At 51.3% G+C, this 19,350-nt stretch overlaps 6 protein-coding genes across 6 annotated transcripts; 2 read left to right on the top strand and 4 right to left on the bottom strand.

Annotated features, from left to right (window-relative positions):
- Positions 1-105: 105 nt before the first annotated feature.
- On the bottom strand, positions 106-2,277 carry B0T23DRAFT_330894 (uncharacterized protein). The gene is made up of 2 exons (XM_062835717.1): positions 1,905-2,277; positions 106-1,854 (listed from the first exon to the last, which is right to left on the bottom strand). Exons 1-2 carry the CDS (start codon positions 2,012-2,014, stop codon positions 243-245), a joined length of 1,722 nt encoding a protein of 573 aa, XP_062697747.1. The 5' UTR covers positions 2,015-2,277; the 3' UTR covers positions 106-242.
- Positions 2,278-3,003: 726 nt separating this feature from the next.
- B0T23DRAFT_330893 (peptidase M50B-like-domain-containing protein) lies at positions 3,004-4,489 on the top strand. The gene is made up of 2 exons (XM_062835716.1): positions 3,004-3,906; positions 3,990-4,489. The coding sequence occupies exons 1-2, from the start codon at positions 3,304-3,306 to the stop codon at positions 4,200-4,202; spliced, it is 816 nt and encodes a 271-aa protein (XP_062697746.1). The 5' UTR covers positions 3,004-3,303; the 3' UTR covers positions 4,203-4,489.
- A 269-nt stretch (positions 4,490-4,758) lies between these two features.
- B0T23DRAFT_371545 (peptidase M18) lies at positions 4,759-7,224 on the bottom strand. The gene is made up of 3 exons (XM_062836655.1): positions 6,535-7,224; positions 6,092-6,434; positions 4,759-6,033 (listed from the first exon to the last, which is right to left on the bottom strand). The coding sequence occupies exons 1-3, from the start codon at positions 6,805-6,807 to the stop codon at positions 5,042-5,044; spliced, it is 1,608 nt and encodes a 535-aa protein (XP_062697745.1). The 5' UTR covers positions 6,808-7,224; the 3' UTR covers positions 4,759-5,041.
- Positions 7,225-8,244: 1,020 nt separating this feature from the next.
- On the bottom strand, positions 8,245-12,419 carry B0T23DRAFT_435494 (heterokaryon incompatibility protein-domain-containing protein; the record flags this gene model as incomplete). Its single annotated transcript, XM_062840533.1, has 11 exons — positions 8,245-9,158; positions 9,210-10,510; positions 10,600-10,713; positions 10,804-10,993; positions 11,079-11,378; positions 11,455-11,625; positions 11,696-11,790; positions 11,844-11,851; positions 11,920-11,976; positions 12,076-12,291; positions 12,348-12,419. The coding sequence occupies 11 exons, from the start codon at positions 12,417-12,419 to the stop codon at positions 8,245-8,247; spliced, it is 3,438 nt and encodes a 1,145-aa protein (XP_062697744.1).
- Positions 12,420-12,738: 319 nt separating this feature from the next.
- On the top strand, positions 12,739-16,502 carry B0T23DRAFT_350996 (Sec8 exocyst complex component-specific domain-containing protein). Its single transcript, XM_062836070.1, has 2 exons — positions 12,739-15,578; positions 15,675-16,502. Exons 1-2 carry the CDS (start codon positions 12,985-12,987, stop codon positions 16,414-16,416), a joined length of 3,336 nt encoding a protein of 1,111 aa, XP_062697743.1. The 5' UTR covers positions 12,739-12,984; the 3' UTR covers positions 16,417-16,502.
- Positions 16,503-17,480: 978 nt separating this feature from the next.
- On the bottom strand, positions 17,481-18,496 carry B0T23DRAFT_371540 (uncharacterized protein). Its single transcript, XM_062836654.1, has one exon. It carries the CDS (start codon positions 18,151-18,153, stop codon positions 17,605-17,607), a length of 549 nt encoding a protein of 182 aa, XP_062697742.1. The 5' UTR covers positions 18,154-18,496; the 3' UTR covers positions 17,481-17,604.
- Between the last annotated feature and the right edge of the window lie 854 nt (positions 18,497-19,350).

The raw sequence follows: 19,350 nt of genomic DNA, 5'->3' as shown, positions 1-19,350 counted from the left end.
GACCCAGGCCTTTCAACAGACAATGAGGGGCGTTTGGGATGCAAGAAATATTAGGGTTTGATACACTAGATCAATACCGAATGAGTCGGAAATGTATTAGACGCAAAGCTGATTTGGCCGTACACCTTCTTAAAAGTTCGTCTCTCGAACTTGATTTAGCGCTACGCATGGATATTGTGTCAAGCTTCACGGTTTCATGATCTCTCGTCGTCCCCATCAAAAACTCAGCTACAGACTGAGCATCAGTCACTCAATTCCAGAATCACCAACGCAGTTCCCATTCCCTTCAACCCATTCTTCGTCAACTTCCCCTCCTTAACCTCCCACTTCCCATCGCCAATGCCACCACTTTCATCCCAAACCACCTTTTCAACTTTACTCCCGCTCGGCACGTCCAACTCCACCAACCCCTCAATATCTTCTTCCCCAGTATTAACAACGCTAACCAACATCTTCTTGTCCTCCTTGTCCACCCATCCCGCCGCATCAACTCCCTTCCCCTCCGTACTCAACTTCTCCGGCCCCCTCCCCTCAACCAACAACCCCACCACCCCATCTTCCTCTCCACTAACCACCCTCGCCAACCTCCCATGCGCCTTCCCTAGCTCTTCACTCGCCGGCCACACCCAACTCAAAACCCCCTTCACGCCTCTATTAATCGCCAACAACACCATCACCCAACTCTCCTCCGGACTAGGGTCTCTCGCCCAGTACCCCTCCCCATGAAAAGCCTGGGGATTAAACATTTTGCTCTTGGGCCACGCCCCCAACCATTTCTCATACTTATTCATATCCTCAACCCTTTTAGGTACATCCATCACGGACCCCGCGCAATTATCGCATCCGCAATCGCCATATGTCGAGTTACATGGTGTTCCCCACTTGGACTGGGTGAGGTTAGCAGACGACTCTCTGATGCCAATCGGGTAAATGTCCGCCATGAGAATGTCTGCTCCTGAAGAGTATTGAGAGAAGTAGTAGTTCTGGCAGTTGAGCACCAAGGCAACGGGGTGGTAAGGGTCGACGGACGAAATGGTGGCATAAGTCTCGATGGGAGCGGAAAAGGGCGCTTGCCACCCGTCTGGCTCGTCGACGGACCAGTAGGCAAAGAGAGCTTCCCCCCCGCTGTTATGTGTCGTCGTCGAGGAGGAGGCGGCAGTGACTTGCTCCTTGACCCAGGTCTGGTTGGTGTAGTTCTCGCGCAGGTCGAACATGTAGGGAAGGTTGATGCTGTCCATGTAGGCAAACGCGGAGGCGGATTCGGGGTAGTGAGAGAGGGGAACCATGCCTGTTAGACCGAGGTCGGCGTAGGATTGGATGACGGAGGAAGAGTTGGGAAGGGCGAGGAAGTTGTCGTAGGAGGCGTAGAAGCCGTAGGGGAGGATGGGTTTGAAGGTGTGGTTGGAGGCGGCATTGAGGTGGTGAAGGCCGCCGTTGAGGTTGTCGATTCTGGTGACGCTGCCGGAGGACTTTGAAGGGAGGTAGAGGAGGGTAGTTTTGACTGATGGGCCTTTTGTTGAATAGGTGAGTGTAACTTGGATGGGCGAAAGACTTGGGGTGAGGTCGGTGAGGTTGAAGGTGAAGAGCTTGCCTGTTGAGTTGACGGGGATGGAGTCTTGGACTAGAACTTTGTCGTCTGTGGTTGTTTTAATATGGAATTCCACATTGTTTGAGGTGTTGTTGTCCCGGTGGGTTCCATGGAACTGGGAGATGTCGGCATTGACAATGAACTCGCCCGTCTTCTCGTTTTCCAAGTAGAGGCTGTATCGGGGCTTGAACTGGACGTGTAGGAGAGGTGCTAGAGGGTCTGGTGTCGGAGGAAGTGTTTGACCACCGGGATCAAAAGAAGGATAGCTTGTCTGGGTTAGTTGCCGTTCCCATGATAGCCATGGTTTCCCACTTACTCTGGCTTATACGCTTTACCACACCATCTTGGCCAGTCCGGGTGGTTTCCCGTGTCCTGCGAAGCAACACTGGTGATAGCACCTAATAGAAGCCATGATGCGGACCACATTGTTATCACAGCTGTTGTCCCTGAAATGATGTTTCTAAAGGTTCACGATATCGAGGACTTGCGGATACAACAGCTTTTATGAGTGACATAATCACCCCTCAATCGCTTGGTTCCGTCCTTTTCTCACCGTTCTGTTGTGACACTGCAAACACTCTACGTAGTGTAGTAGCCTTGCATCCCGAGTGAGACAAACTGACCAAGTCGGCCTCTCACCGATGAGGACAGATATCTCTGGTGCTATGTGTACCAGGAAAGGAAGGTTGTGCTAGCTGCAAGGTGACATAGGATGACGGCCTTCCCCTTCCCGGCAATGATCGTAGCTTCTTGATGTCGAGAACATTACATAGTCTCGTGACGTGCGGAAGGCAGGATATGGCACCCTCTTTACGGGTCTCCCACTCATAACGGCAAACATATACCTTTATGGCCAAATATCTTCATCTGAAGATGTGCCATGGATAGGTAAGTAGGTAGGTAGTCTCGATTGCCAATTCATCTCATGTTGTACCGTTGGGGTTCCAGGATCACTTTACGCCAACTGTCCGGTCACAAAGTACTTGGCGAAGAATGGAATCGCGACGTGGCCCTTACAGCACTGGCATCGACTCCTGAAGATGGCATTTATTGGTTACAGTGTTTACCTGTCGATGTTTTCTTGACGTTGAAGTTGTTCCTGAAAAAAAAGAAATGACGATGCCGCCCGGGACATCCCGTCAAGGTTCCAGCGCCTCTTTGTACAGTGGAGCACCACCTGTTCACTGCCGGACCCCACCGCATTGTCCTGAAACTCCCGTCTGGGGGGCGAGTGGGGCATTCCCGACAGCGGCAGTGGTGCCTGACTTACAGGGGACCACCAATCACAACAATGGAGTTGGACGCTGTTCACAGCCACCACAGGCCGCGCACACCTCACCCCCAGCGCCAACCGCGCCGCAGATGGAAGATCACCTCACCCATACGGGATGAGGCGCATACCTCTACCTCTAGAGGTCCAAGTCTAGGGCTCAACTTAGAGAGAGACGCGCAATCATGCGGCGCTAGGGTACTATAGGTAGTCATCTGCGCAGCCTCTTAGGTTTACGAATCACTTGTTTGTTGAGTATTCTTCAAACATCAGGCTGGCCTGATGATTTGTTTGATTTAACCATCTCTCAAACTCTTTTTCCTTCTTTGTCACGACCTTGTGACTACTCAAGTCGTCGACTAACTGACTGAACAATCTCGACACTCACTCGCTACCAGCTACCTAGTCTAGTCCTACAAGCCTAGAACAACCACTTACACACAACATGGCACCAACAAGTGGAATCCCATCCCCCCTCCTCGTCTCTACCACCACTCTCCTAACAACAACAACCCGCCGTGACCTCTCCCTCCAATCCGACACCCAAAAGATCACTCTCGGCATCATCTTCGCCTACATGCTCGCCATCTTCATCCTGTGGAACGTGCCCTACATCCGCTCCATCCTCTGGCCCTTCAAGATGCTCGTCATCGCCTTCCACGAGTTCGGCCACGCCATCACCTGCGTGCTCACCGGCGGCCGCGTCCTCTCCATCAGCCTGGACCCGCGCGAGGGCGGGGTGACGCACATGCAAGGTGGCCGGAGCGGACTAACCTTGCCGGCGGGGTATTTGGGGAGTTCACTGATCGGGGCGCTGTTGACGTTTTGCGGGTTCGATATCGTGGCGAGCAAGGTGGCTAGTTTTGTGGTGGGCGGGTGTTTCTTGTTGACGCTGTGGTGGGGGAGGAGGGATTGGTTGACGATCGGCACGATCCTGGCGGCCGTTGGGTTGTTGGTCGGGTGTTGGTTCATTGCGCATGCGGAGGCGTTGAGGTATGTGGTGCTGTTTATTGGGGTTATGAGTTCGTTGTATAGTGTTTGGGATATTGTGAGTACCCTGCTTTCCTTCCTCTTTCATCTTTGGCGGGTTTTGCTGGTGATGGGCAACGTTGCTGACGATGAAGGAAACAGTGCGATGATTTGATCTTGCGCAAAGTCAACAGCTCGGATGCCAGTGTCTTTGCAAAGAGATATGGAGGTTCTTCGCAGTGCTGGGGAGTCATCTGGTCTATTATCTCGTTGGGCTTCATGGCCTGTGGCATCATTGCCGGTATTGCTGCGTTTCCGCAAACGAGGGCCCAGCAGCAGGAAGATTCGCAGCATTTCATTCCGACCAAGTTTTGATGATGGATTTAAGGACCCGGCGTGTTCGAGGGAAGGGAGCATGTGTTGGTTGCACAATTGGCGTTGGATCATTGAAAGTCATGATATTATGGAGGCATGGACCAAGAAGTAGCCTGGTCGTGGAAGGTACGGATGAAGACGTGGAGTTGATGATACCCGTTGGCTTTTGTTTAGGATCGTTCGGACGGAGGGTTGAACACAGCAAGTATTGTTCTTTCTGTGCATAAAAACGGCCGATATAGATACACTACTGCGTCTTCATAGTAATAACCCTCGTTTACCAAACACGAATCATTCTCTTTCAACGTGATATTGGGAGCAAGCCCTATTTGAAACCCTCAGATACATCTACACAAACTCTATGTAAGATCCAAGATAACCTCCACGACCAAGTCCTTTTGTAATTTAGGTTAAGAAAACCAGGCCTTCGAAAATGCCGTTCACATTTGTCATTGGATAAATTCTCTTGCACGACTAATTGGCAATGGTCAGTCATGACCACGACGTATTTGGTCAGTTCTACCAGGGGACATAAGACGCGTGCTGGATGTCAAAGTTACGAACATAACATTATTCTACGAAGTATATCATCTATACTATATGCATTGCTCTAAGACGATAGGAAATCGAAAGACCATGCTGCGCAGTAACACACCACCCCTCTCTGCATGCACCATAATGTCACATCAAACCCGAGTCAAATCATCTCTCTCTTATCCAAAGAAAAGTAACTCATCATTCAGTTCATTACAGATTTAAAACCCATCATTAACACCACGCCATCCCAGTCCCATCATAAACACATCAAGTCAGATCAAACAAACAGTCCTACCAGACATCTAAGCCCTCCACTCCTTATCAACCTTCTCCCACTCATCCAAGAAACCCTTGTAGAACTTGACACCAAGACCGGGGTCCAAGCTACCAGTCGTGGCACGGATACTGTGCATGCTCAACTGGGGAATACCGACATCTGCCGCCTTGACACCCATAGCACTGCTGAGCATAGGGCCTACGGTACCGCCGGACCGGCTGTCGTTGCGGATCATGTGCCTCTGGTTGACGCAGCCAGAAAGCTCGGCAACGCGGTCGAGGATGGCCATGGACACGCTATCCGTGGTCATGTGCGCCGAGGCATCGACACAAAGGGCCACACCGACGTTCAAGCGAGGAGAGTGATCGGTCAGGTTGGTTTGGGTAAAGTTGGGGTGGGCAGCGTGGGTCACGTCCGACGAGACGAGGAAAGAGTTGGCGTACGTCTGGCCCATGAGACCGGGGCCGAGGCCGGTGCCGCCGATGAAAGCGTTTTGGTAGAGAGTGTTTGTGTTGGCAACTAGAGCCTCGACGGTGCGCTCGATAACAATGGGGAGGAAGTTACCGCGCGCACCCTGGCGGAGGAGGGAGCCAATCTCCTCGTCGTCGAAGAGCGCTACGAGCTTGATGACGCCAGAGTCCTCATCGTCACGGGCGTGGAGGAGGGCCATGAAAGCGGCCCACGAGCAGAGCTTGTCGTCGATGCGGCCGGCAAAGATGAACTCCTTGTCGATACCACCAACTTGGGCGGGCTGAGAGTCGTAGAGCTCGAGCTCCCAGTTGAGAATGTTGGTGTACTCCTCAATCTTGAGCTGGGAAGCAATGAGCTTGACGAGCTTGGGAGGCTGGGTAGAGACGAAGGAACCCTTGGGGCCAATGGGCTTCTCGGAGGAGGCGGTGGAAGAGGAGTTAAGGTCGCTGTTGTCGAGGCCAATGATGGGGGTCATCTCGGTCTCCTGGTTGTTGTGGCCCGTCATACCAATGCCGAAATGGGGAGCCAAGGTAGGGATACGAGCAACTGGAAAGTGTGTGTTAGCTTTCATCGGATGGAATTGGGTTGGGGGGAGTCAACATACTGGGCCAATCAAGCTTGACGACCTTGGTAGAGGTCTTGCCCGTCTCGGGATCCTTAACAATGACACGACCACCGATGCTCAAGTCTCTGTCCCACCATGTGCTGTTGAGAGCGCCGGCATACTGGGCAATACCGAGCTGGACATAGCCATCGTGGCTAGGCTTGGTGCTGATAGGCTTGAGGCGGGCCGTGAGGGCGTCGATGTGACCGGCGACCATAGCAAGACCGTTGCCTGGCTTATACGCCTTGCCGACGGCCCAGGCGATGATGGAGCTGCCATTGCGAGTGGTGTAGTACTTGCCGCCGGGCTTGATCTGGCCAGACCAGGAGTCTCTGCTGTGAAGCTACAAATGACAAGGCGCTTAGTCAGTTTCGGTCCTTGTGCCTCGGTCGGTTGTGGTGTTTCAACTGCGGGAGGGGGGCTGGGAAGCTGTGACGGCTTACCTCTTTGTAGCCGGCCTTGTCGAGCTTCTCCTTGAAGTAACCGACAGCGTGGAAAACTGTTGGGTTTTCGGTCATGAACTCGAGGTATGGCTTGGTGAAAGCCTCGGGCTTGATGTCCTTGGCATTGACCTGGTTGGCAGCAACAGGCTGCTGGGGCTGCTGAGGAGGAGCGTAGTATGTTTGCGAGGCCATCATGGACTGCTCGAGGGCTTGCGCTCGGAGAGACATCATGGATGTACGGGCAGCGAGATATTCGGGAGTGGCGCGAACCATGTTGTATATCTGGGTGATGCGAATGGCTTTGTATGTTTTGGAGAAGAGAAAGAAGAAGATGATGGGGAGGAACAAGAGGATGAGATGATGACACGCACGAGATGGCAACAGAAAGGAAGGCGGTCGGTCGGTGAACAGCTTCCACTTACAAAGGTGTACATGTACAGTAGGTACCTACCGGCTAGTGTATAGGTTGCAGCTACAGCCTAGGTACAGCTTTAGACGTAGGGTACAGCACAGCGAGTAGAGGTAGGTAGGCGGTGCCCCGGTTGCCAACAATCCGTCCAGGTGACGCGCTTATCACTGGCTAGGCGGTTCTGGGCAGCTGGAGTCAGCTACATGGTGGGCTCGGTGGGGTACTTGATCCTATCAAATGAGCTCTCTGATAGGCCAGATTTGGCCTTTGATGTCCCCGCGGCCCCAACCCCCGGCTCCTGCCTCATGCCAGGGCAAGATCGGCGCTAAGGTACGCTGCAGTGATAAGCAGCCCTGGGTCAGAGGTCCATAAAGTATAAGCCGGTAGAGCTCTCCCAGCTCAGTTGTACATTTGTACATATCGACCTTGACTTTAGTGGCAATGATGAAGCAGAATACGTACAAGACAAGCACTTGCTGGATTTAATCCTCATCTTAGAAGTGAACTTGTTCGCGTCCAAGGTCTTTTGTTTCTGTCAGTCAGCATCAATTTTGTGTACCTGACGAGTGTCTCATCGAGACATCCGCTTGCGTCCAAAGGTTCACTCATCGATACCGCATTCCTGAGATACCTCACGGAATTAGCAAACTCAGTCTCATATTCTAAGTCTGATCCTGCTTACCCAGAGATATCGTGCTGTCAAAAAGATCACGAGACAAACACATCAGAGCTGATCGTCAGTTCAAGCATGCAGAATAGTCAGGTAACCCATCAAGACTCTGTCATGGACCAGTTTGGAATGCTCACTTTGGTAATTCAGTCTCTCCAATACGTGTAGTCAGGTCAGTCGGATATGGTACCCGTATCCGTGCTCTGTTCACTTGGCAGTACCCATAGCGACATGTGCTGGGTAGAGCTGAGGTTCATGCAAATCTATTATATTTGTACGACCCTGCGATTTATGTTCAGGAACACCCGAAGGCTGGATTTTTGAGGCAAGTGTGCAAACAATAAAGCATGACGTAGTCCAAGTTCTGTCCAGCACACTCTGATCCTGGCAAGACACCTTGTTTGGAAAATGAAGTTGAATAGTGAAACCATGTTGAGATTTGAGCACGACATTGACCGTAACACGTCCTCTAACATTCTCTTAGCGAGACAATATGTTTGAGTATTGGTCAATAGGCAAACTTGAACATACCAAGTCTTCAACCCCATTCCCCTTTCTGCTTATGGGGCACGTTTGGTGTAGATATCGGTAAATCAGTCGTCGCAAACTGGCCTATCAGCAAGTATACACATCATCTGAAGCTCAAACTCTTCCACTCCAACTCTCCTCTCTTACGCCTATTTTCAACAGGTTCGCCATCCATCAACGCCCCGACATAGCACTGACCGAGAACCTCAAAAGATCCGTCACCCATTGAATGCTTCCTGATCACAAGCGGCATACGGCAACCGCGAATAATAGCCAAGCTGTCACCAGGTCCGATCTTATGGGTTCCTGACCCGAGATAGCCTTGTTTCGTGATGAAAAATGTCTTTTCCCTTGTATACAAATCCGCACGTTGGAAAAACTTAAGAACATCGTCATACGTAGTTTCTTGCTTATCGCGGTACTGATTTTCCGGTGGTTTAGTCTCGTACTCGAAATATAGGAGCCTCTCGTCTTCAGGAAGCCCCCAAAGTCTGCAAAACTGTTTAATGTTCTCTTCATCTTGTATGTGCGGTTGTGGCAGCAATCGGTTGGGGCTGGGTGACTGGCGGGTTCCCAAGTCAACTGACCATACCATCATCTGATCGTAAAAACGCGGCTCATGCTCCTTGCACCACTGTGCAACATCATGTAGACGGTCGATGTATCCAAAGTACGCCGTAAACCCTGCCCACAATCTTTCCATATGTTTTATGTTGTTGGTACGGGAGTATCGATCTTTTGAATCATCATCTGGTAGGAGACTAGATCGTCGAGCAGGCCAAACAAGGGCGGTGAAAAATTCACGGGAAAGCCACTCCGCACCCATCGCAGCTGAAAGAGGTAGATGTGGTCGGTGTTGCAATACAAGATACATCCACCAGCATAGCGTTTGAACCTCATTCAACTCATCCATCTCACTGTGGTCGGCATCAGTGAGCTCTATGCGATCAAGCAGAAATGTATCCGCCACAAGTACCTTGCCGTCAGGCGAAAAGGTTGCCCGTGCCGTCTCTGAAGCTGAAGCATTTTAAACCATGAGAGGTCCCCACGAAGACTTCCTGTGGTTACCATGCCTCAAATCCGGAGCCCAGGATGGGAGACCTGGAAGAGGATCTTGGGAATTATCCAGCCCACCAGTAAGTGCAATCAATGACAAAGACCCTGTTAACTCCGTGATTGCTTTTAAGGCATTGACATAGACTTGTGCTGTGGTTGCACTGTAATCTGGTACTATGTTCAGGCCATGTTTTTGATAGATACCGAGCCAGGCGTAGACTTTGTCTCTTGGATCGGTTGACTCCAACGAATGGCCTGCAAGAATCGTTCCTTCCAACCCAGTAGCTGTATCATCGCGAATATTAAGCCCTGGAAAGCTTCCCATCTCATTCTGGAGAATCTGCTTATCCTCTCGGTCGCGCTTATTGAATAAGTTCAGAAATAGCGCTGATGATGTTGTCTGGAATACGTCATCAATTGCTTTTTTCATTGCTTCGCCATGTTCGAATTTGGCAGAGATGCTCCTAAGCACCCCCCAACATCCTAAGGCTCGTTGTAAATCGTCCCAGGGGATCTCTTTCGTTCCGCATATAATGTTTGCGCGCCGGGAGACGATAACTTCTTGAACAACCCAGACACGACTCCACCAAGGGCGAGAGAAGAATTTGAGAAGGGCGAGTGATCTCAAGTCGGACTTGGACAAAGCGGATGAAAGGACACGCAGAATATAATCGGCAGGATAATGCGTTTCTACCTTCCATTCACATGGTCTTTGGAGATAGACAGTAAGCTTGATGACAACGATTGCCTCATCGGCATACTTGTCGCTTTCCCCCAGCCAGACAGTGACGAGCGAGGCATTGTGGTAGATGTCTGTCATCAGCTGAACCTGAGAAGATTTTTCGTCTTTGTCGGATTGGTTGATGCATATTGCATCTACCCAAAGTGTCGTGGGTAGGATGGATTTAGATCGTATGCGTCTGAGAGCAGCGCAAAGGTTGTGAGTCGCCTGGAAGGGAACGCCGTTGACAGCAATGGGAGAGGTAACTTTCGGATCTCCCCAGACGTATGATAAGGCGGTATACTCCGTTCCCATTGACAGTTGAGTTATGTACAGTCTACATTGGATGGGGTCCTGAAGACTGTTGGCCGGGAGAAGCTCGAGCAAGCGGATGTCTTTTCGAGAGGTGTCGAGACGCGTGGCGTAGATTGGGGCCATGATGATGTTGAAGGACCGCGAGTTATGACCGATGATTGCTGGACAGAGTAAGAGATCAATGAAGCAGAGAGTGAATAGTGGAAATGAAGTTGCGAGTGACCGGACGCAATGAGATTTTTGATGGTTTGGGTCGTTGACACAACTGAAAGGTACACTAAAACTTTGTTCAGTTAGTTGACAGCGGGGAGCTTCGCGAGTTTGGTGGGCTGACATGGAAAGCAGCTGCCTCGCGACGTGCTTTACCACACGGAAGGTGCAGATAGGGTTGGATCATGGAAGGCGTCGGAACTGGCAGGCAAGAACGAGGGGGGTGGCTGAGAAGGTACCGTGGGTTGCCCAACGTCAATGTACTTCTTTCTATTGGACAGTGATGCACGTAAGAAGACATGTCTGCTTTCCATCAGGTGTACTGCTTCGTCCAATACAGCCTTCCAGACTTCAGCCTACTCTTCGGCCTCGTTGTCTTCAGTAGGCGGCTGTGCCTGACGAAGCTCGAGCTTGATGCGCCAGTTCATGAACTCATCTGTGATGATGTCTCCGTGACCCACCTCCTCGACTTTGAACACTTCAATTTCTGCCGACCGAGGCCTTCTCTTGATCCTCCACACACCCTCGTCGGTGATGGTATGGCGAAGCCCTGAGAAGAGACTAGTTAGTCATCAATCCCAAAGCATAAGACGCTTTGCTGAACGTAAGAATGCGGAGGAAATGATAAGACTCACACTCGAGGAAGCCGTTAGCAAAGTTGACGCATGTATCCCCATCCCATTTTGGCCGCCCATTCTTCTTCACCATGAGCGGTATCTCCATGGTGCGGAACTCTTTGGTCTCAACCAGCAGCCCATCCTGCGTCCGGAATCCGACAATGATCTTGGGGACGCCTAGGAGAAAGGACTGGATCCAAAACTTCATGAGCTTACGCTCAAAGTTGTTGGCCTGGCGCTCATTCTGGATTACTGCCGACGTCTTGAGCTCCACCCAGTTGATTGGATCGCCTTGAGTCCTTGGTTTATCGTCCCATACTAAGTAAGAAAAGACGAATGATTAGTTGAGGCTGACGAGAGGCGTTAGTATAGGTAGGGGGACAAGAGCACTAACTAGCATCAACCTCACCACCGATACAGAGAATGGTCTTGCCAATGCCTGTACGGACTACTGAGCAGTATTGCTCCTTGTTGTTCACGACATGATCGGGACGACTTTCAATGAAATCGCGAGAAGTCTGGCCCCATGGTCTCGGAAGTGTGCTTAGGGTCTCAAACTTGTAGCCTTGTGAGGCGGGAGGTGTCAGCTTTCCAATTCAGCAGATGTGAAAGACGCGAACAGTTATTTAGCTTACCCCAGTACTGCATCACTTCTTGCGGAATCGGCCCGTTCCATGGCCGCTCGTTTGCTCTCGACGCTTGTTTGTATGCATGGTTTTCTTCGATAAAGCTTGTCGCCGTCAGTCAAAATAGCATGGAGGCGGAAACCATGTGGTCGCTTACATGCAACCCTTTCACAGCCATGTTAGTATGACAAGGCTTCTCAAGGGAGATGGCCAAGCGGCAGGTGTGGACGAACTCTGTAAAGGGTAGCATTCATCTCAAACCCATCATCATCAAAGGGGGCTGCCATAATCTATCACGGTGTATATAATGTTAGTGTCCGATATACGAACGACATGAAACAGCTAGCCTAAGAGAGACTCGCCTTTGTCATCATGCCTCTCCAGGTTACAATGTGAGCATCGATCGGTTTCGACGTCTTTTGCTCATAGTCGGCAATGGTGGTAAGGAGGCTGTCCAAATGTTCGTCTACACTGTCGTCATGTTTGATGAAGCTCTCAAAGCCCTTGGACAGGTCGACGTTGAGGTCTGGTGTGTAGTACCACTTCAATGACTGAGCTCCAAGATGGAACTTGTGATCGGCATCGTATGAGAAGCATGCAAATTCCTGTTCAGATAGTTAACTTCACTGGTCTCTGGATGCCTCTAGTAGGTTGTTTCTACCTTTGGCCGTTTGACCAGCTCACTCTTGCCCGCAAAGCGTGCTACAGGCTGGATTGGGAAAGCGGCGGTCATTGTAGAAAAGAGCAGTTGTCCGGCGCTGTGTATGTGGAAGAGGGTTCTAAGTCTTGAGTTACAATGTCCGAGTAGAAGGACTTGACGAGTTATCATTAAGACTTGAAGGAGGATAGATGTAGAGAAGAGCCAAGAGACAAACAAGGTGGAAGCATCTCGAGCTTGTACCTAATTCCTGTCTCATGGAGGTCGCTGCCCCTGCAGTGATCCGTCGTGCGTGAGGCCCTGTGAGTGGGGTTACGTACCTACCTAGAGGTAACGGCGGGACCCTCTGTAGCACTGTACATCCGTTTTAGGGGATCATGAACTTGGAGACTTCCACTTCTTGAGCAACACCAGCCAAATCACCATCATCGACCAACCTTGACACCCGACGACTCAGGTCTTGGGTGGCGACGAGTCAACGTCCACTCAGTAACACCTATAATTCATACCAACTGTAGACGGTCCGGGCACACCAAGCAGTAGTTCCATACTGTACAGGCATGCCGATATTGAAGTACCGCGCAACACGATAGCTCTCCCTCCTCGCGACACCCGGACGCCGAGTCAAACAAACACCATCATGGCCGACCGATACGGCCAGCAGCCGCAATCCTATCGGGGCAACAGCGGTTTCGGCAACCTTGGCCGGCGTAACGATGACTACGATCCCTACGGTGACGGATATCCCAGCGACCGCTATGGCACCAGCACCAACCCGGCTTCAAGACCGTCCACGGCCTCCCGAAATGCGCCCCCGCCCCGGTCTGCCCAGCGTGGCCGCACGGGTGCCGGCGATATGCAGATCCAGTCCAACGCCGAGCGCCAGATTGGAAACGTGCTGGATCTGATCAAGAGAGAATGGCCCGCCATGGTCGAGACAGACTGCATCCCCGTCCAGCTGGCTCTACAGCTGCTCGACACCAGCTCCGTCGGCCGCGCCCACGAATACCGCAACTTCCAGCAGACACACCAGTTCCTCCAAGAGTCCCTCAAGAACATTGTCCACGACCACCACCAAGGCTTCAACAGTTCCATTGGTACATTTCACAAGATCCAAGGGAGTATACAGTCCTCCCAGAAGAAGGTGCGCGCCCTCAAGGAGTCGCTGGCAGCCTCCAAGACGGCACTCTGCACCACCAACCCCGAACTCAAACAGCTACATGCCACGTCACGCATGTACGATGGCGTCCTACAAACACTGAACGAGCTCGATGACTTGCGCACCGTTCCAGACCAGTTGGAGGCCAGGATATCCGAGAAGCGTTTTCTGACCGCCGTCGAGGTCCTGCAGAATGCGCTACGGAAGTTGAGGAAGCCCGAGCTGGATAACATTGGTGCCCTGAGCGACCTGCGAAGCTATCTTGCAAATCAGGAGACCGCCCTCATGGATATCCTGGTGGAAGAGCTGCACGAACATCTCTATCTGAAATCACCATACTGTCAGGAAAGGTGGCAGAACCTGGCAAAGGTCCAGGGAATTTCTCATGAGACCTATGGAGACGCCCCAGGCGTGGCACCCTTCCACGGAATCTTGGACACCATTGACTGGGAAAAGTCCGTGGCTGAGGATCCCCAAAAGAATCCCGAGGCGGACACGTTTTACTATGTGACTCTCCTCGTTGAAGCTCTGAACAGACTGGGAAGGCTAGAGACAGCGGTTGACATGCTCAAGCAGAGGTTACCCGTCGAGCTTTTCGCCGTCGTCAATGAGACTATCAACGATGTAGACCAGAAGCATCCGAGCTCACTACGCGGAGGCGCGTCTGGGTCTCACGGCCTTAACATTTATGGTCACCGCGAAACCCGAATGCGGGCAGACGTCATTCACGATTTGCTATCGACGCTTTACGGCAAGTTCGAGGCCATCGCTGAGGGTCATCGGGTGCTGCACGAGGCTATTAAAGCCTTGATTCGTCGTGAAGGTGCTGGCAACAACAGTGTGCTGCTAGGGGGCTTCAAGGAGCTTTGGAACCTCTACCAAAACGAGATTCGGGCACTCCTACACAACTACGTTACCACCGATGCGGATGTTTATCAGTTCAGCCGTACACCCAGACCTGGTATGGGCATGAATGGCAGGGCGGATTCTGCCCGCGACAATCTCTTCAAATTCTCCGAAGTTGATGCCAAATCAGCCGAAATGGCCTCGGAATATGAGGCCTTGGACTCCATCATCCGGGCCGCCGTACCTGGACTTACGGACAGCACCCGGCGTGACAACAAGAAGGGTTCTTTGATTATCCCGCGATCCGAGCCAATTACTTCGAGGAAGTCGGCAGGGTACGGCTCAGGAAGCAGTCAACAGAACAGTGGCACTTACAAATCCCTGGTAGAGCCCAGCGTGTTCAACATGAGCCTGCTTCTACCACCTACTCTCATCTTCCTTCAGAGGTTGAAGAGCATTGTGCCCCCGGGGTCCGATCTGGCAACCAGCACGCTGACATCGTTCCTTGACAACTTCCTCGTCAATGTCTTCCAGCCTCAACTTGACGAGACCCTTGGAAAGCTCAGCGATACTGTCTTTGGCGAGGCAGACGCCTTTCAGCAAGACTCGGACTGGGCCCAAGTTGCGAAGCGGCCAGTGTACAAGGGAACCACAGCCTTCTTCACAGTCATCACAGCCTTTTGCCGGATGCTGGGCACTATTCCCCACGACCAAGCCCTGAGTACGCTCATCATCACCCAAATGGTCCGATACTACGACCGCTGCTTCAGCTGGTACAAAGCCCTGGTCACCAAGACACAAGAAGGGGGGGACAAGCAGATCAGGGAAAAGGAAAAGCTTCGGGCATCTGCCATTCTCGCCACCGAGCCTAGTGAAGTCCGCGAGACGATACAGAGGCTGTGGAAGTCGGAAAACCTGAACGATCTGGAGCTTCTCTACCGCGAGGTGAACCAGCTCATCGCGTGGGCCAACGGTCGGGACCTGGACGCCAGCGACATCATTCAGGATCGCGATATGATCCAGTCCATGTGTCTGCTCTACACCAGTATGAAGTGGCTGTCGGTTAAGATCCACGGTCTGCGTCACATAACGCGTAACGAGACGGACTCATCCAAGTCGAGCTTCCCGACCAAGGCGGAGAAGAAGCGCTGGACGCTGCTGAACGACCCGAGCAAAGCTACCGGAGGGGAAGCCCCCGTCTACCTCCCTATGACGGAGGAGACCGTTGAGTAAGTTTACCATCCTATCTATTTTCCTTCTTCAACCCTGAAGGGTAAAAAAAATTCACGCTTGCTAACCAATCTCCCCCCCCCCCCCCCTTTTAGAAACTTTGATAGTATCCTAGTATCCTACGACGAGCTCGCCTCCACCGCCCTCCTCACCCTACACCTTGAAATCCGCACTCGCATCCTGCACTCCCTCCAAACGGCCCTGTCCCCGCTCACCACGGCCCCTTATCTGCTCGATCAGGAAGTCAACGAGCCGGACCCGGAGATTCTCTCGCTCAACTCGGAAATGGTGGCTTACGACGAAATTCTAGTGAGATGCCTCCGCCTGCGCGAGGTCCAATTTGTCAGGAACGGCCTCGGCAAGCTGATCAACGGGTTCCTGATCAAGAACGCGCCCATGACGGCGCCGATGAACGCCAAGGGGTGCGGGCGCATGCAACTCAACATCTTGGTTCTGCAGCAGAACCTCAAGAATATCGAGGAAGGAGTCGATCTCGTGCGGGCGAGTAATTACTTTGAGATGTTTGAGCGCGGGGTGGATGCCATTCTCGAGAAAGCTCGGGAGGGCGTCGCCTCTTCTGGCTCCCAGGAAACTGGTGACGGAGGACGGAAGAGCGAAGACGCGGAAGAAGAAGGGGCGGAGACGCCCAACTCGAGGAAGTCGGCGGAAATCTTTGGGGACGATAAGGACCGGTTCAGCTACGATGAGCTCAAGGCGCTGGTGGAGCTGTGCTATAGCGAGCAGTTGGCGGATCCGGAGCGCGGCGTGGCGGCGGCGGCCAAGAGGCAGATGGCGGATAAGTTGCTGAATTTGAGCGAGTACATGTGGCAGTCTTAGGTGGATTTGCAGGACATTTAGACTTGGGCTGGTATCATTAGCATGGTTAAGAGGTAGATTCGATAATTCACGAGTGTTAATTCTTATTTTTTTTTTTATTCTCTTATCACGTCTCTCATCTCGTGTGTGTTCTCGGTTGTTTCTCCCTTCTCATATTTGTTGTTTACACTTTTATTCTCACCACTTGTTTGACACCTCTTGTTTACCTACTCGTCAGGCTTTGAAGCAGCCACTTCCCCCAGCCAGCCGAAGTTGCTTCAATATCTGATGCCGGACAAGTAGATATTTGAATCTCTATTTGTTAATTTCTCTACGTAGAGGTAGACAAGCTCCCTTCCCCTCATCAGGCGCCCCTCCCTCTTCCTTCTTCCAACATCCAAGTCCAAAGCAGATAGTCGGATCGGGAAAAAAGCCCTCTGTGACTCTGCCTCTCTCTCATCTGCTTGCCAACCTGCGCCGTTGTCAAAGCAACTGCTTAGGTAAGATATCTTCTGCATATCTTCTTCGTATATGCACACTTTGCACATGCTGATGCATAGAAAGCTTGTCAGTGCTTACCGGTCATGTGGGTAGAGTTGAGCTAGATATGTAGGTATGTAGGTATGTAGGTATGTAGGTATGTAGGTATGTATGTATGTATGTATGTATGTATGTATGTATGTGCCTCTCTCTCAAACTTGAATTGCAGCATTACCTTGCCTTGGGTGCGTTGGTTTCTGCCTTCCTCGTGGGCTTTTGCAAAGACAACGCCGGTACCAACCAGTATGTGTATGTATGTATGTATGTATGTATGTATGTATGTATGTATGCAAGGCATCCTGGAGAAGGAGATAGAGGTAGTGTAGTAGATAGGAAGAAACAACACCGATAGACGATTGTTTGTTGGAGGAAGGCAACGATACGTAGCAAAATAAGGTGGCTACTTAGATAATTCACCACCATGTTTACTTGGCTTCACGGACATATATATATATGTACCTACATATGAAGATCAATCAGATCGGTCGATTTCGATTTTTTATTTATTTTTTTTTTTTTATTTTTTTTTTATTTTTTTTTTTTTCCCAACGGTCAGACAGGAGTTGCTCGCTATGTGGCGGCAGCAGCAGCAACAACAACAACGAAGAAGCAAGCACACATGTTTGCGTGGAGGGGGGTAACTGGTTGCACAGGTACATACACTATATATCAAGAAACGTTGATGGATTGCATCCAAAGAACGATCATCGGACAAAAAAAGAAAAAGGTCAACACTACACTAAAGAAGAGATGGGTCCCTAGGCAGGCAGACAGACGGGAAGCACGGCCGGGGGACAACGGTAAGACGGAATTCAAGATTGAAAACCCGGAATTCAAGGAGCGAAATGATATCCATCCTTCAACAGGAGTTTGTTGAAAGGCCATGGATTCTTCGGGAGGGCGGCTCAAGGAGGTGGGGTGGTGGGTTGCGAGAGAGAGAGAGAGAGAACTGAAGGCCTGTGAGGTAAAGCGAAATAACGTGGAGGTTGGTGGTACTATTTGTGTCTCTAGTTCAACTGGGTAACGTTGCGAGACGAAACTAGGCAATGTCTTGAACCGATGACTAGGTAGACTTGGGGCCGGGGATGCCGTGGTGAATGAATGAGTGAAGATTGGATGGATGGATAGGACTACTACTGGGAGAAGTGAGGCAATCCTGGTGTAGTCTGAGCAGGTGGATGAGGTCTGGACGGTTCGCGAACGTGATGCGCCTTTCATGCTTGATGGATATAATATGAAGGAGGAGAAGCAAATAGAGATAGACTATCCTATCCTGGTGCCTGGCTAAGTCCTAGTCTAGGTAGTGTAAAGACCGGGAGTTGCAAGTGGAAAGTTGCAGGGAAAGGTGAACACTCGCCACCCGTCAGTTACTCCCGTCGCCTCCTCTTCCGCCCGATAATGGGAAGCGTGAGAAACTGCTGAACAAGAAATTTAGATGACGGAGACGCGGGCTGGGTTTGATTATCATGTATATGAATCATGGAAGCACAACATGGGCGGAAGAGCAGTAGCAAAGAAGGGATCGGATATCTGGTTGGCTGGCGTCGTCTGTCACTGTTTCGCGTGTCCCAAGACTTATGAAACGAGATCACCGTTCATCTCATTGGACGAGCGGGAGATAGATGACTGCTACCATGGTTAGTGCGAAGTGTCTTGGATCGAATCACCTGCTCTGTTAAAGAGTTGTGGTTTGCCCGTTGCCGTTGTGGCTGCCGTGCAAGTGAACAAGGGCCATTGCAGTGAGCAAGGGCACAGAGAAAAAGGGTCCAGGACCCGCAATGGAATTTTCCATTCCTTCAACGATTTCTTGTGTATTCCGTCAGTAATTAAAGGGGCATTCGAGACTTGGGGCAGGTGGTTCTACCGTCGAGTCCAAGTGGAAGTGACGACGGTCCCTTGTGGTGTTGGTGCTGTGTGTGGGTGGTTGTCCCTGGTTCATGCATGACAAAACCATGGTTACCGCGCACAGGCCATTCCGGATTTGATGATCCAGAACTCGGCCAACTTTTTCATCACCAGGGGCAGACTTCTTTCTTTTTTCGTCAAGTTGATGGGCAGCTAAGTCTCCTCTCAACTTCAGAGACACTCTACAGACTTGAATTCTTGGTCGTGATGAGAACCGATGCATTTTCATCCAGGTGACTAAAAGTGGTGAATGTTTTGCCCAGGCTGTATCAACAGGGGCAGGACCGATTGGACGGTATGTAACCGTAATTTTGTCATGGCAAATGCGTTTGAGCAAGGGCCAAGGGAAGGGACAAAGCTTAGAAAGTCTTGGCAAGGGGCATTTGTGCGCCGTAGGAGAAATTGCGCGCGATAGACAGGTACTTGAGCGTCATGCACAAAGTCATGGTCAAGTCAGGTACCGAGGAAACGCGCTCAGCGCAGCATCATGCTGCACCTCACCGGCACCTT

This window comes from Neurospora hispaniola, assembly GCF_033458365.1.
Source record: "Neurospora hispaniola strain FGSC 10403 chromosome Unknown B0T23scaffold_1, whole genome shotgun sequence".
Lineage (NCBI taxonomy): Eukaryota > Fungi > Ascomycota > Sordariomycetes > Sordariales > Sordariaceae > Neurospora > Neurospora hispaniola.
The sequence above is the reverse complement of the archived record's forward strand: the minus strand, read 5'-3'. Positions and strand labels throughout refer to the sequence as shown.

Coding starts and splice junctions, on each gene's coding strand:
- B0T23DRAFT_330894 (XM_062835717.1), bottom strand. CDS start 2,014: ATGTGGTCCGCATCATGGCTTCTATTAGGTGCTATCACCAGTGTTGCT. Junction 1,855..1,904: donor GGTAAAGCGTATAAGCCAGA/GTAAGTGGGAAA, acceptor AACCCAGACAAG/CTATCCTTCTTTTGATCCCG.
- B0T23DRAFT_330893 (XM_062835716.1), top strand. CDS start 3,304: ATGGCACCAACAAGTGGAATCCCATCCCCCCTCCTCGTCTCTACCACC. Junction 3,907..3,989: donor TGTATAGTGTTTGGGATATT/GTGAGTACCCTG, acceptor TGAAGGAAACAG/TGCGATGATTTGATCTTGCG.
- B0T23DRAFT_371545 (XM_062836655.1), bottom strand. CDS start 6,807: ATGGTTCGCGCCACTCCCGAATATCTCGCTGCCCGTACATCCATGATG. Junction 6,435..6,534: donor ACAAGGCCGGCTACAAAGAG/GTAAGCCGTCAC, acceptor TGTCATTTGTAG/CTTCACAGCAGAGACTCCTG. Junction 6,034..6,091: donor CGTCAAGCTTGATTGGCCCA/GTATGTTGACTC, acceptor CACACTTTCCAG/TTGCTCGTATCCCTACCTTG.
- B0T23DRAFT_350996 (XM_062836070.1), top strand. CDS start 12,985: ATGGCCGACCGATACGGCCAGCAGCCGCAATCCTATCGGGGCAACAGC. Junction 15,579..15,674: donor ATGACGGAGGAGACCGTTGA/GTAAGTTTACCA, acceptor CCCCCCTTTTAG/AAACTTTGATAGTATCCTAG.
- B0T23DRAFT_371540 (XM_062836654.1), bottom strand. CDS start 18,153: ATGAAAGGCGCATCACGTTCGCGAACCGTCCAGACCTCATCCACCTGC.